At 39.4% G+C, this 14,337-nt stretch overlaps 1 protein-coding gene across 1 annotated transcript in view; it reads left to right on the top strand.

Annotated features, from left to right (window-relative positions):
• Positions 1-13,838, top strand: part of caln1 (calneuron 1) — a 56,937-nt gene extending 43,099 nt beyond the window's left edge. The window contains 2 exon segments of the mRNA XM_051957929.1: positions 1,381-1,537; positions 9,691-13,838. Of these exon segments, the coding sequence (XP_051813889.1) occupies positions 1,381-1,537; positions 9,691-9,818 (285 nt within the window). The 3' untranslated portion in view covers positions 9,819-13,838.
• The last annotated feature ends 499 nt before the right edge of the window (positions 13,839-14,337 follow it).

Here is a 14,337-nt window from a genome sequence, read left to right as displayed (position 1 = left end):
TGTAGTAATCCTGACCACCACTAAATGGGAACTATTAAAGAAGAAGGTTATATTATCCCCCTCTCTTGTAAATGTATAAAATTTAGACATAAAAAATACAATAAATGTTGTGTCAGTGCAATAGACACATTTAAAATTGCAATTACTTTTATTGAAACATTGCAGCTAATGTCATCTCTGTAATTTTTACAAAGTCATTCCTCGGGCCGAGGCCAGTTTTGGCCCGCGGACCGTATGTTTGACACCAGTAAAGAGGTTCCGCAGTCCTACAACTCGTTCAGGACTCACTGCGCTTTGTGAACTCATTCTCAGTCAGGTTTGCATCATGTTCACTCATCCCCGAAGTGCCTCTGAAGTTTTCTGTTATCTTAATTGTGTTGCATCTTTTAAGCATAAAAATTGAATCCCATTTTCTTGAGGTACTGTTTTTTAGGGGCGAGGGGGGAGTGCGTTCCAGGATAAGATAAGAAAAAAAAGTTAAAATTTTATTAATCCCAAAGGAAATTCTTTTGCCAGATACTGCTCAGAAAACAAAATTACACAACATTAGGAAACAGAGTGCCAAACAGAAAAGAAATAGGATGTAAGTATAATACATTACTCAAAATAAAAAGGCAAGCTGAAGTAGAATAAAAAAGTAAGAAGTAATAAAGAAGCAGTGCCACACATAATGAAATATTGCACATGAAATTACAATATTGCACAGGAAGAATGAATTATTGTACATTACACTGACATGTTGTACATGAAAGTCAAATATTGCACGTTTAATTAAAATGTTACACCTGAAATTGAAATTTTACACATGATGATGAATGACTGCAGCTCCCTGAAAAATGAAATATTCCACATTACATTGACAATGATCTTCTTCAAACCAAGCTTATCTTCTGAACTTTAGATACAGAATATTTTCTTTGCTCTCAGAAAACCTTCAAACCTCTGTGGTTTACACGTGCTGGCTCGTGTTTGTGTGTGTGTTTGTGCCTGATTTGTGTAAATACTCAAAATCAATCACTTTGGAACCATAAATCATGCGCATTCAATTTAATCATTGCATTAACTCTGTGCAACACTCTGATTAAAGTGGCTGCATTAGAGGGACATGTGTAACAGCTGCTGGGACGTGTGCGGGGAAGAATTACGAGGACACGCAAGATCATTTGTGTTCAGAGTGTGATGGAGTTTTTTTACTGAAACATAGTGAAAGTATTGGTGCAAGAGTTGTTACATCAGAGTTCATACTTGTTCAGTTCATGAGCTGCCCTGCCAGGCATAGTGTGGAAATGCACAGGGATTATTTATGTGAAAGGGAAAATGGTCTCTATTTTTTTTTTTTTTTTTTTACTTAATGCCCTCTTCATCTCTTTCCTCTTGCAGTTCGACATGCAGAGGATCACCCTGGAGGAGCTGAAACACATCCTGTTCTACGCCTTCCGTGACCACCTGACCATGAAGGACATTGAGAACATCATCATCAACGAGGAAGAAAGCCTGAAGGAGAACTCCGGGAACTGTCAGACGGAGTTTGAGGGAGGTGAGCGAAAGTCCCTGAGCTAGCTTCGCGCACACAAGCACTTAGACAAAAAAGTGTGTGTTTGTGAATGTGTGCGTTGTCGACATGCTGCCTGCTGTGTGTGGGTCGGGAGAGAGAAAGTAGTCCATGCTGTCAGGAAGAATTTGAGCTGTCTCATCAAGATCTACAGCCAACAGAGTCACAGCACACCTGCTGATTTATTGATTTGCAACGTCGGTGGGGGCTTGTGTCAGCTGGTCACCTGTTCGGAAGTGGCACAGATGAAAAATACATGACCACGGTCCTGCACAACTAGCCATCCAAGATTTATGGATATCAGAGCAGTGGCCAGTATTCTAGTATTCATCCTTTCACCATGAAAACAGGAAAGGTCATTGTTCCTCTCAAGCTAATTTCAATTTTCTTTTACGGGCAGGTTTGGATTTGGGTCTTGAAAGAAACAGCTTATTTTTTCAAACAGAAAACCAGTTGAATTTACATAAAACATTTACGGTTTAATACAAAATAAGGCTTGACAGTAGAGTGTCGCAGCTCTCAGTGTGCAGTCCAGGCTGTCCCGTACATATGTGCAGGATGCTGTGTTAATAAGCATCTGTTTGACTGCAACCAAACAGATGCTTGCTGGTTTCAACCAACAGCCAATAGATGTGTTCACGCTAACTTTGCTTTTTTTTTTTTTTTTTTTTTTAAATGTATTTACCTCCTATTGCCCTCTTTACACATCCATGAACCTCCTGCTGTTCACCATCAGTCTTGTTTTTTTTATTATTATTTTGTGCCAGTGAGTCTTGAGTAGAAAGCTTCTCTGCAAAGTCATAATAGATTGGCTGAACTAGTGGGGAACAAAACAAAACTGTAAATAAAAAGTTAACTGTAAGAAAAAAACTAACCCTGAATGCTGTATTAATGCATATCACATTACTCAGAGCGCGTGCACCTTGATTGATGCTCTGAAAACAGCTAAAAAATGTGACTTCCTCGTGGGCATCCATTTGGTTCCAACAACTATAATATGAATTTGGAGTGTATGAAATGCTGAGTCATAGCACTAACAGCTCCCACATGTCCTGAAGGCAGCGTAGTCGCGCAGGTTCCTAACCTACTTTGTTATGCAGCGACACCGCCTTCATCAGAAAAATGTCTGCGACTAATACTGTACGTGTGAAATTCTAATGCACTGAGATTTTTCTTCCGAATCATGGTCATGTATTTTTCTTCTGTGGACTAAAATGATGCCCAGAGGCCGAGCAGCCCTTAATGTCTCTTACCGGACGCCGTCTGGCTGTGAATCTCTGCTGTCTTAGAGGGGATTTGCTGGGCCAACGCTGGTGGGACTGAGATGGGGACGCAGTCTGTAGCAGCACTTTATCAAGACCTTAAAACTGGTGTAGAGTGATGACAGCATGATGCTCGTAGTAGGTTTATGATGAAGACTGACCACAGCAGAATCAAACAGAGCGATCATATCTATTGGCCTCAAGGTCTGTGAGGACCATCTGCCACACAGGGGACACCAAAATGTGCTCAGTCATGGAGAAATCAATACGTCGTGTCACAGTACGATTCAGACCGAGTACGATTCATCATGCTTCTGCAGTACTTCGCCGTGCTGATGTATGAGGTAGCATAAGAGGCTCTTGATTTCCCTCCGGTATCACCTCGTTGTGGAATCAATACGGCGTGGAGCTGAAAAACAACAGAATAAAGAACGGACCCACTGATCCATAGAAGTTCACCAGGCGCCGATTCATAGCTGAACAAATTGTACCGATAGCATAAAGCGCAGAGAAACACGCCGGAGCAGCAGCTGTCCAGGGAGCACCTGGCAGCCAGCAGCAAGCATGGAAATCAACTCTGATCCATGACTGTCACAGCTGCCAACCAGGTGTGTAGGTTTAATCGCTTATTGTGCTTATTTGTGCCGTGGGCTGTCGTCATCTGGAGGTAGAATTGCTGTCTTTGTCTTTCACATAAATACCAGTGTGGCTGTTGTTGCTGCTTGATCCTGCAAATGGAGATGTAGTTTATAGACACGCAGAGTCTCAAACTATTTGTTGCAGTTATTCTTCAGTGCAAACTGTTAAATGCAACAACTTTTGTGTTCTAGGAGTATATGTTTGCATCAAGGTTTAAGTCTAACTACGCACAGCTGGTACAATGAAACTGTGAATAGCCATTAAAATGTATTTTTTCCTATTGTGATTGATTCCCACACTGCTGCTTCCAGTCTGAAGTTAATGGTTACTCACACAGTCAGTAAGTTTTTCTTAACAACGCTGCTATCATGCAAGTTTATGGGTTTGCGTCAGTCACCATATCCATACATTACCAAGAAGTGCTTTGACTTATGTATCTCCACCTTTCCTCTAAGTTTTACGAAATTCAGCTCGCCAGATTTAGTCTAATCTTGCTGACAAACTAACGGCAGTGATTCTGCCACAGCTCTCGTCTTGTTGGAGGAAAAATGTTGGTCGAAAAAAAATGCCATTTTTTTCAACATGTGGTAAAAACATGCCATATGATGAAATAATGTAAAGTAGGGCGTGAAAAACACCATGGAGCAGGTTTCTTTGGAAAAAAAAATCATCATGAATTTTGTCCAGAAAAAACACCATAGTATAGTATGCCGAAAAAGAATTCCATTTTTCCAACATGTCATAAAAACATGCCATATGATGAAATAATGTAAAGTAGGCCGTGAAAAACACTAATAGACCAGTTTTCTTTGAAAAAAAAAAAATCAAATCATCATGAATTTTGTCCAAAAAAATCACTTTAGTATGTCGGAAAAAAAATGCCATTTTTCCAACATGTCATAAAAACATGCTATATGGGCGCCTGTGCAGCTTAACGGGTTAAGCAGGTAAACCAGGTATAGGGCCTGGTCTCCGACGCAGCAGCCCGGGTTCAATTCCCGCTCGGGGCCCTTTGCTGCATGTCTTTACCCCATTCTTCTCCCCCATTTCCTGTCTCTCTCTCACTTCTTCTATCAAATAAAGCCGAAAAAAGGCCATAAAAATAATATTTTTTAAAAAAGCATGCCATATGATGAAATAATGTAAAGTAGACCGTGAAAAACACTATAGAGCAGGTTTCTTTGGAAAAAAAAAATCATCATGAATTTTGTCCAAAAAAAACGCCATAGTATAACCTGTCTAATTAAAAATGCATGGTGTTTCCGAGCAGCCAAACTTCCTTTCACTGAACAAGAAGAAATGCATCAGTTCCTGCTAACAAATCCAATACCCTCAAACTTCACAGATCATTCTCCCGGAGCAGCAGTAAGAGCATTCTGGACCAGAAATATCACCCCAGAAAATCAAATGAAAACCATTAAATAAAAATTTACCACCCGATATTGCGTCCCCACTGAGCATGAAGAGAAAGACGACTGCGCTTGAGGCACATGTGAATGTCGACGGCCATAATTCAGCAGCCTGCAGACTAGTGTACACTTCATTACCTTCAAGAACCACAGTGGTCCACTGAAGAAAGTCCTCTGTGGATACTTGGCAGCGGTACCATTACTCTGGGCGGCTGCGGAGGTGTTTTATGAGGCCGAGAGCAGGTTCAGGCGACTGGACTGAGACCTAAAGTCTAGACCGCAACTCTCCTCCCAACTTCACAGTCCAGCAGCCAAACACATGTTCTTTCCATTGACACCAAGTTCGCCTCATCCTGAACTTAGAACTGCATGCAAAAGTTTCTGCACCACTGGACAAATGACACCCTGTGTTGATTTTTGAAGTGAAGAGAAGTACATACAGCCTCTATAGAAAACAAACATGGAAAAATGTGACTTTTAAAACATGAACTTTAAAAAAATACAAATAATAGTAATAATGGCATGTGCAAAATATATTTCCTTTATAGTCTCAGAACTTTATTAACCCATTAAGGATAAATATCCACTACAGTCCAAAAGTTTGGAAGCAACTTCAAATTTCTGTTCTCAATGTCAATTCTTAAAAAGGATATGGATCTATGGATTTTGGGATGTATTTACAGCATGATCAGACTTTTCTTTCATTGATATGCACCATTTTTCTCAAATTACCTTTAGGTATACACTGATGTTACCAGAAAATTGCAGAATAAATGTTAACAAAAGAAAAGAAGGCCTTAGTTTTTAGAGTTGAGAAGATTTGCAAGAGTCACAACTTGAGTGCAAAATAAAAAAACAAATCACGGTTTGCATTATTCACTTTAGCTCTTTGGCATTTTGAGTTTGCATACAAGAATCCCAGTAAAATGCAGCTGTGTCCATATCTCCATCACTACCACAGAAATGTCTACAAAGACACATCTGAGTAAAGAATCAAGACTATATATGTGTACAAATATGACAGTTGGAGTAAAAATGTATTCTGATGAGTGACTCCATATAATAATCTTGTTTTTTTTGTTTGTTTTTGTTGCAAAGTATACCAATAAAACTATGATCATTTTTTTGTACAAAGCTGATTTTGCTTTCCAAACTTTTGGGCTGTAAGAAGATAGTTTAAAAATTGTCCTTAGGAACTATTAGCCAATGAAAACTTCACATAAACTGATAAATTATCTTTGGATCCACTGGTGGGCTCCTCTAAGCAACCAATTGAGGGACTGAAATTAAGCTAATTGATGACTACAAAGCAGGGGGAGGCTATAAAAAGATATCAAAGCACTTCACAGCTTGCAATTTCCACTGAAATCATCATTAAGGAATAGTAGCTACAGGCGACTGTGGAAGTCATGACCGAATCTGGAAGCAGGCAGGTTTAGCCGATACAGGAGTGATGCTGCACCGTCCCACCGATCCAGATGCCTGAAACAAACAAACAAAAAAAAAAATCCAATTAGAGATGATTTCCTTGTCAACAGAGCAGTTCTGGAAGAGATAGACATTCATGCTGTGTCAGCAGCGGATTAAAATGAAGTCAAACGGGTTTCTATCAGAAGATTACCAGTTCTGTCCCCAGTCTTGCAGCATGAAACTGAGTGGGGAGTGATTTTCTGCGAGCCCCCTCATTTCCATCTCTCTGATACTGACGTCCAACAGATGAGCCTGTGGTTGTACGAGGCAGCTTCAAGGTGTGAATATGAGTAACTGTGAGTGCGAGCGTGCTGTTCCTGAAACGAGAGTTTGCTCTTCGAAAAACTGTCAGATTTGAAAACATATTCTGTAGTCTACTATAGAATATTTTTGTGTACAAACAACAAAAGACAAAGTCTCAACCCTCACCCAATGCTGAGTTACATAACCTCGACCATTGGCTTCGAGCTCATTCTTAGATAATCCATTTGGCTAAAAACAAAGTCGTTATGTTTCATATTATGTGAAAGTCTGGGATCGTATTATTCAGCCCAAGATTGCCAGCTAATAACGCCGCCTCAACATCGCAGCCAAGGAAGATGTAGCCGTTTCTGTCCCACTTTCCACATTGCATTTTCTTTGGAACAGCAGTCGAGAAGCATTTCTGATGACTTCAGTGCCTCTTGAATTGGGAGTTAAAAATAGAGCGAGTGAGAGCCGAGAGGCTGTGGGTCATTGGCCCAGCTCCTCTAATTACAGCGACCCGGTAAAATCATCGGAGCTGCTCGCTGACTGGCTGCTGCAGAAGCAGTCAGGGGTTGACTGAACCGGAAAATATAGAGAGAACCTGGTCTGCCGTTGTGTGAATGTGGAGTTCAACGTGCTGTCATGTAGTCTTTCCAGAGGTATTACGGGGACAAAGAATTTAAAGTCCTGAGGTGGAATTTGCTGCCAGGTGTCTAATTTCAGTTCAGTAAGCATGAAAGTGGTACTTCTCACTGCTGCACCATCATTTACACACAATGGTGCTTTTCTAATATTTTGTCTTGCCTCTGATTTACTTGAATAATGTAAACAAAATATTACAAACTCCTCTTGTGATGCAGTACAGTCACTTCCAAAAAATAAGAGAATTATAACCATCATCAGTTTAGTGCATCAGCCTGCATTAGTGTAACAACATGAGAATGAAACTATATATTTGTGTATTTAACAGGCTTTTGTCAACATCTGATGACTGTGGCATCTTTATCCATGTAGTTAAATGGACACATTAATATAGTAGATTAAAATGTTATTTATTTCTGTAGCTTAAAGTATTCCATACCGCTGAAAAAGGTGTCAGTAATTGGGCTGTTTATCTTGACTTTTGGCTGTTGCTACGAGGTCGGTCCGGTCCTGTGAGTTGTGTTGCTTACCTTAGTGTCCCACTCTGCTGGCAGCTTCCCAGCAACCCGCTGTTCATTCAGCCGAGATCCAGAGCAGAGCAGCTAATTCTGCCCGGCAACACTAATGTGAGATCACACCTCCGGTTTATTTCTATTGATCCCAGCTTCAGTGGAAAATTTCTCAATAAACTGTGGTCTAATTTAAAATGGATTTCTGAATAAAAACTTACCTGAACCCAAAAATACTGTGCAGTTTGTTGTCTAATATTTTGCTGTGGCTTCTTTGACATATGAAAGCACACAGTATGTTTAAGAACAGCTGAATTTTACTGATTAATAGAGCTTAAGAATATATGAGTAAGAAAGAACAGAGGTAGTCCAGATTGAAGGGTTAGCAAAGTATGTTGAATCTAAAGTCAGACTTTTTATTGTCATGAAGGTGACACTCTTTTAACCACCATTCTAACTGATGCTGTACACCTAACCTGTTTTGGAGGAGGTTCTGTTCAGAGTTTGGGATTTGAATCAACCGTAAGAAGCATCTAAATTTAGCCAGTTCTTTTCACGACCATATTCTCTATAAGCGACGCAGTTTCTCACCTACACGGTATATAGGAACACGTTATGTCTGCAAATCTGTTGAGTTGTACGTTAATAGCATCACTGAACCGCGCTGTGCAGTTACAGTAGCGTCAGGTTGCCATGGTAACCTACATGCATTCAGCTGGTGATGCAAAGAGTCCATACTGTGTTTTCATGTTCATTTGCTGCCAACTCCGGTTTACACTGCTAGTATTGCTACTAACGGAACATGGAGTGGAAAATGGTCTATTGTCAATTATCTATGGTCAATTAGTCTATTGGTATATAAATTTCACTTTGATTGCACCCAACTACATTACAAGTATTATGTTTAAATCTAGAATGAGAATCAGAAAAAAAGTTGTATTGCTAAATAAATTTTCACATGCACAGAATTTGACTTGGTGTTTTAGTGCACAACAGTAAACAGTAACATATAGATTTAAAAACTTTTGCCAGTCAGTAGGCAGTGAGTGTTACAAGACACATTAACAGCAAGTGTAATCAAGGGATTATAAGTCACTAAAAGAAACAGAAATGTTTATAGTTTAACAGCTCTTAATGTGTAGCTGTTCTGTTAGAAATAAGCGGCTGCATTAAGAGTGCACTGAGTGGTAAAATAAATGTAATAACTTGCATGAGTAACAGTTTCCAACCAGCATTCCTCTCTTTTATCATTTGCAGTAGAAAAGCTTTTGACCAAAATTAGTTTTCATCTTCGTCATTGCTCTCGATGGCCTGTTCCTCTTGACTGAAGTAGGTGACATTTTGTGCAGGTGAAAGTTAAACTCGGTTTTTATGGAGATTACACAGAGCCTAGAGAAGAAAACGGAGGAAGATGAAAACAAAGAAAGTTGACAACCACCTTCATGGTTGATGTTATTGCTCTTCAGGATTTTTGGGTTTGTTGAGTCAACTTAAAAAAAAAAAAGCCTGACTTTGTCAAACTTTCTTCGTAGTACGCCCCTCAGATGCCGACATTCATCCCAGTAACTCAAACACTTTCCATTTTGGATCTAAGTTGAAATTTTTATCCGTAACAGCAAACCACAAGACAGACAAAAGAGCAAGACTTGCATTTTTATACACCCCAGGGCAGTTTGCAGCTTTGAATGGTATTAATATTTCAGAGGAGAGAGCAGTTGACCAAAGAACTAAAGGAGTAAACACTTCACATCATAAATAAATTCATAAATAAACCACTGAAAATCTGCTTGGTGTCAGTGCACCCTCTGTCTTCATTATATTTTTCATCTGAGCCCAGAAAATGATCAATTCAAAGTCCAGTCTGAAGCAAAAGTGGTGCCATCTTTTAAATCAGCACCGGAGGTTTTTCTTTTATTTATGTGCTTCATCTTTTTATTTGTCCACTTCTTTTTCTCTTTCAGTTCATCCCTCAAAGAAGAACCGTCAGACGTGCGTGAGGAAGAGCCTCATCTGCGCCTTCGCCATGGCTTTCATCATCAGCGTCATGCTCATCGCAGCCAATCAGATGCTGAGGAACGGCATGGAGTAGCCGTGGCCACTGTGAGCTGGGAATAAACCAGCCTGCATGTGCATGCCAGTGGGTGAGCTCACGTCCCTGCTGATAGGAAAATAACTACCGAGAAAGAACAAGACTCAAAATAACCATCAACGAAACTTGTTTTTAAACTTGTTTATAGTTTTTCTTTTTTCTTCGAACAAGGGGCACGTCTCCAATCCAATGTCTAATAAAACCATGAAGCCAGCATGAGGGGTCATGCAGGACTCCTCCCCCTTTACTCTGACAGGGACACTCAAGGGCTGACATTACATACTGTCGTCTCTGTTTCCCTGATGCAATAAAAAAATGTTGAAAAAAAAATGAGTGCAGGAGTTAAGAGCTGCTGGCTTTTTCCAGCAGATGAGATGTGTCTGCTGATCTGTCACCCACCAGGAGTCTGATGAGCTACCAGGGCTGCAGTCTGGACCCCAACAGGGAACCAGAAGAAGGAACAATTGCCCTCATATTGCAGTTTCTGAAAGGCAGAACTCACCACCGCTGAAGCAGAAGATCTGTACGCATCAGAGCAGAGGAAGTCCTCGAGGTGCTACGATACTTCAACTTTTCAACCCCCTGTGAGCTGCTATGAGGTGCTGGCATCACTTCATCAGCCAAGCAGTGAAAACCTTAAATGGTAACTCCAGGCTTACGTTTTGCCATGAATGAACACGAAAGCTTGAAAAATATGGCTTTGGATAACTTCTTCCTCCTGGACACTGATGGGTGAAGACGGTGCAGAGTGTGAAGAATAGGAAAAAAATCCACCCTTTAATGCTTTCACACTACATACATCATATTATATATCCTCTGTCTGTGGTGTTCAGTGGACATTTTTCCCCTCTTGGTTTGTTTTATGTTCCTACATTTCCTAAAATTACCTTGTACATCCTCTAGAGACTAATGTCAGCACATTGCATTCAGCAGTTTCTCAATATGTAGGTGAGACAAATGAGGATAATAGTAACAGCAAAATGGTTTCTAGTTGAGAAATCATGAATTGCATCTTCTAATCTGATTATAGTAAATCTTGTGGCTTAGATAACAGAGTTCCTACCTGCATCTCTCCTGATGGTTTTAGTATTTCATCATGAGGGACTGGTACAAAAACCCTAACGTGGGGTTTTAAATACCTGAGCATTTTGCTGCTTTCAAACTCAACTGGAAATAAATGTGATGTGACATCTTCACCAGTAGTGCGTGAGAAAAAGAAAAATGCACTAAACTGTAAAATTAGGAATAGAAGGCAGATGACTACCAACAGAGGAGCTTTGAACAGTGTTGAAGTCTTTTAGGGTGGATCTTTTTTTGGTGTTTTATCTTTCCAGTTAGCATAAATCGAGTTAATAAATTAGAACTTTGTGCTGTGAAAAGTTGCATCCCTGTTTCTCGTTTAGATTGTTCAACAGTTCTAAAAATTCTTGTTTTGATTTGACTTTTCTGTTGGTTTTGACATTTCTATTGATACACATTACTGTTCAAAAGTTTGGGGTCACTTAGAAATGTCTTTATTTTTGAAAGAAAAGCTTTTTTCCCAATGAAGATAACATTAAATTAATCAGAAATATAGTCTAGACATTGTTCATGTGGTAAATGAGTATTCTAGCTGGAAACGGCTGATTTTTAATGGAATACCTCCATAGGGGTACAGAGGAACATTTCCACAAACCATCACTCCTGTGTTCTAATGCTGCATTGTGTTAGCTAATGGTGTTGAAAGGCTCATTGATGATTAGAAAACCCTTGTGCAATTATGTTAGCACATGGATAAAAGTGAGTTTTCATGGAAAATGTGAAATTGTCTGGGTGACCCCAAACTTGTGGACGATAGTTTAGATGTAATGAAAGTGTATGCAAAGTTAAGGCACACTTAAATTCATTGTCTGTTTTATTAACTTTTCAATTCTTTTGTTTACCTTTTTTAATCCTGTCCTCTTTACCCATCCAGGTGACTCTTGAGTTTAATGGATTTGTTTTGACCATCCTTCAACCAAAGAGCAACTGAAATGATTAGGTAGTTTATCAACTGTTCTGATAATTCCTTAATGTCTGTTCTATCTATAAATTCTCAATGTCAATTAGCAATATTTGACTGATTTCTAACTTTCTGCACACACCACCTTGGATTTGGAACATTTATTGCTATTTCTGACACCCTATGAACTGAACATTTAGTTATTTGATGAAGAAAAAAACTCTCCGGATGAATCGATGCTGAAAATATTTCTTAGTTGCATCCCTTGTAGTTGCTATGAAGGAGTGTAGTTATATACACACGACATGTACTGTGGGTTTGCTGCCTATAATAGGATATAAAACTCAATTTTGAAGCCTTTTTATGTTGCATGATAGAAGCCATGTGTAGACCATAGATAAGGAGATCACGTCCCTCCACTTAAAAAAATAAATAAATTACAGTACAACCAACACTGCAGTAAGTCACAGGGTGCCCAAACCTTCTCACAGTACTCAATAATTTACAGACCTGACACACTGAATGCCCTCTGAGATCGGCTCTCAACTCCTACACTGACTTTCATCTCGTTAAACCCCACCAGGGGGTCAGAAGCACCCATATTATCAAGTGCATGCGATCAAGTCAGTGTCTCCTGTAAATACTGTAACCACGTCTCCAGTGTCTCCAGTGTCTGTTGAGGTGTACAGTATCTGTGTGTGTGCATGACTGTCGGTGCTCTCTGCTCACTCGGGTTCAGAGGTGCAGAGAAGGAGCTCAGCAGGCAGACGGGCTGCTGCTTTATCACAAACACGGCAGACGCAGGCGCTTTAGGCCCTTTCTGTTTCCTCTCAGCCCTCTTGCCAAAGCCATAGAACTCCGCAGAGACCAACCGGACAACACAGTATTGACGTTTTTCCTTGTTCCCACATGGAAACACAAGATCAAACGGGCATTTTCTGGCAGAAATATGTATATCATGTCGGACCTGGTTTGTTCCTGTTTTTGTGTTTTTTGCACTGTACCTGCCATCCATTCCAATGAAGTGACAAGAGGGGTTGTAGGTTTGTGCAATAGTGCCATCTAGAGGTGAAGTGAGATCACATCTTTCCATGCTGTTGTCCATCACAGTGTTTTGTGTGTTTCTCACTCTTTTAAACACTATGGGAATGTGTTGTCTGGCAGGACTCAGCATTATATTCACAATGTCTGGAAATTGTTGATATTAAATGTTAAAATTTGAGGATTTTTATCTATATTGTATAGGTTGACTTTGATCTACCAACACTGCAGGTAGAGAAACACTTGTATGCGAAACACATATTTAAACAGTGTATTTATTAGGAATAGATGTCTTGCCTATGGCAGAAAAAGTCATTTTGAACCTGTAAAAGGTTTCATTCACAGATGGTTTCTAAATATTGCATTTTGAAGACTGAATACAAAGCACTTGTGCAAAAGCAGTCTTGAAAACCTTGTAGGTCACACTGGTTTTGATTCAAATTTGTTTTTTTAATTTTTTATCTGTTGATCCTGCAGTATTGGTGTAAATTTCCTACCAAACTCACAACCAGTCACTGCTGGAAAAGTGTTTTATCATTAATTTGTTATTTGACAAGAACTTTGTCTTTTAAATTTTGCTTTCATTTGATATTTTGGGGGGATTTTGAGTTACAGTAACTGTTTTTACAGTTTGGCTTAAATTAAACTGCCCCCACCCTTGCAGAATGACTGCAATGTCTCGATGACTGAAGTGGAGTTTTGTTATGAAGGGGACATGCACAGCGTCTCTTCAGTAGCATGGTGGTTGGATCTCACAATTTCTTTTTCTTTTTTTTTGGTTATGTAACTTTGTACATAGCTAATAAGACAATATATCTATTAGACAAGCACATACTATACATACTTTGCACGTGCAATATTTAAACATGTAGACTAGAGAGTGACTTTCAGTTGTGCTATTTATTGGAGGCATAATAATTATGGAGTTGTAAATATGGTAATCTGTACAAAAGTCAAAGGATTAAGAACTGTTGCAATAAAAAAGTGTTTTTTTAAAATGGTGTTTTATGTTTTATTTCACCCTGAAATTGTTATTAAAGCAGTCGTCAATTAATTTTCAGGTTATAGTGGTTTTACCTTCACACAGAACTAGTTATGATCCTTTGCAACAAACATTTGATCTTTAAATAGACTTTACTGAGCCCCTTCATTAGAGTAGAAGAAATAAGATACTATGCCATCTAAATATAGACTTTAATTGTTACATCATAGTTTAAAATGACAACATTTACTCCCTACTGTTTACTTATGTTATTCTACACCACAGAACATTATAAATGGAGCAACGCAGGACCTAAAAAAAACAAGAGCAGGCTCATCTTTCCTGGAATCGGGGAATGAGTAAGGCTGTCTGTGCAGATATAGAGGGACAGAGGAATGAAGTCAGGTTACAAACAAGCAGTAAACAGCAGATGGAGGAAATGAGTGACAGGTGAGGCCTGATGAGGAAATGAGGGACAGGTGAGCAGGTGATGGACTGAGGCAGAAACATATGGT

Source organism: Acanthochromis polyacanthus, chromosome 13 (genome assembly GCF_021347895.1).
Source record: "Acanthochromis polyacanthus isolate Apoly-LR-REF ecotype Palm Island chromosome 13, KAUST_Apoly_ChrSc, whole genome shotgun sequence".
Lineage (NCBI taxonomy): Eukaryota > Metazoa > Chordata > Actinopteri > Pomacentridae > Acanthochromis > Acanthochromis polyacanthus.
This window is presented reverse-complemented; position numbering and strand designations above follow the sequence as displayed.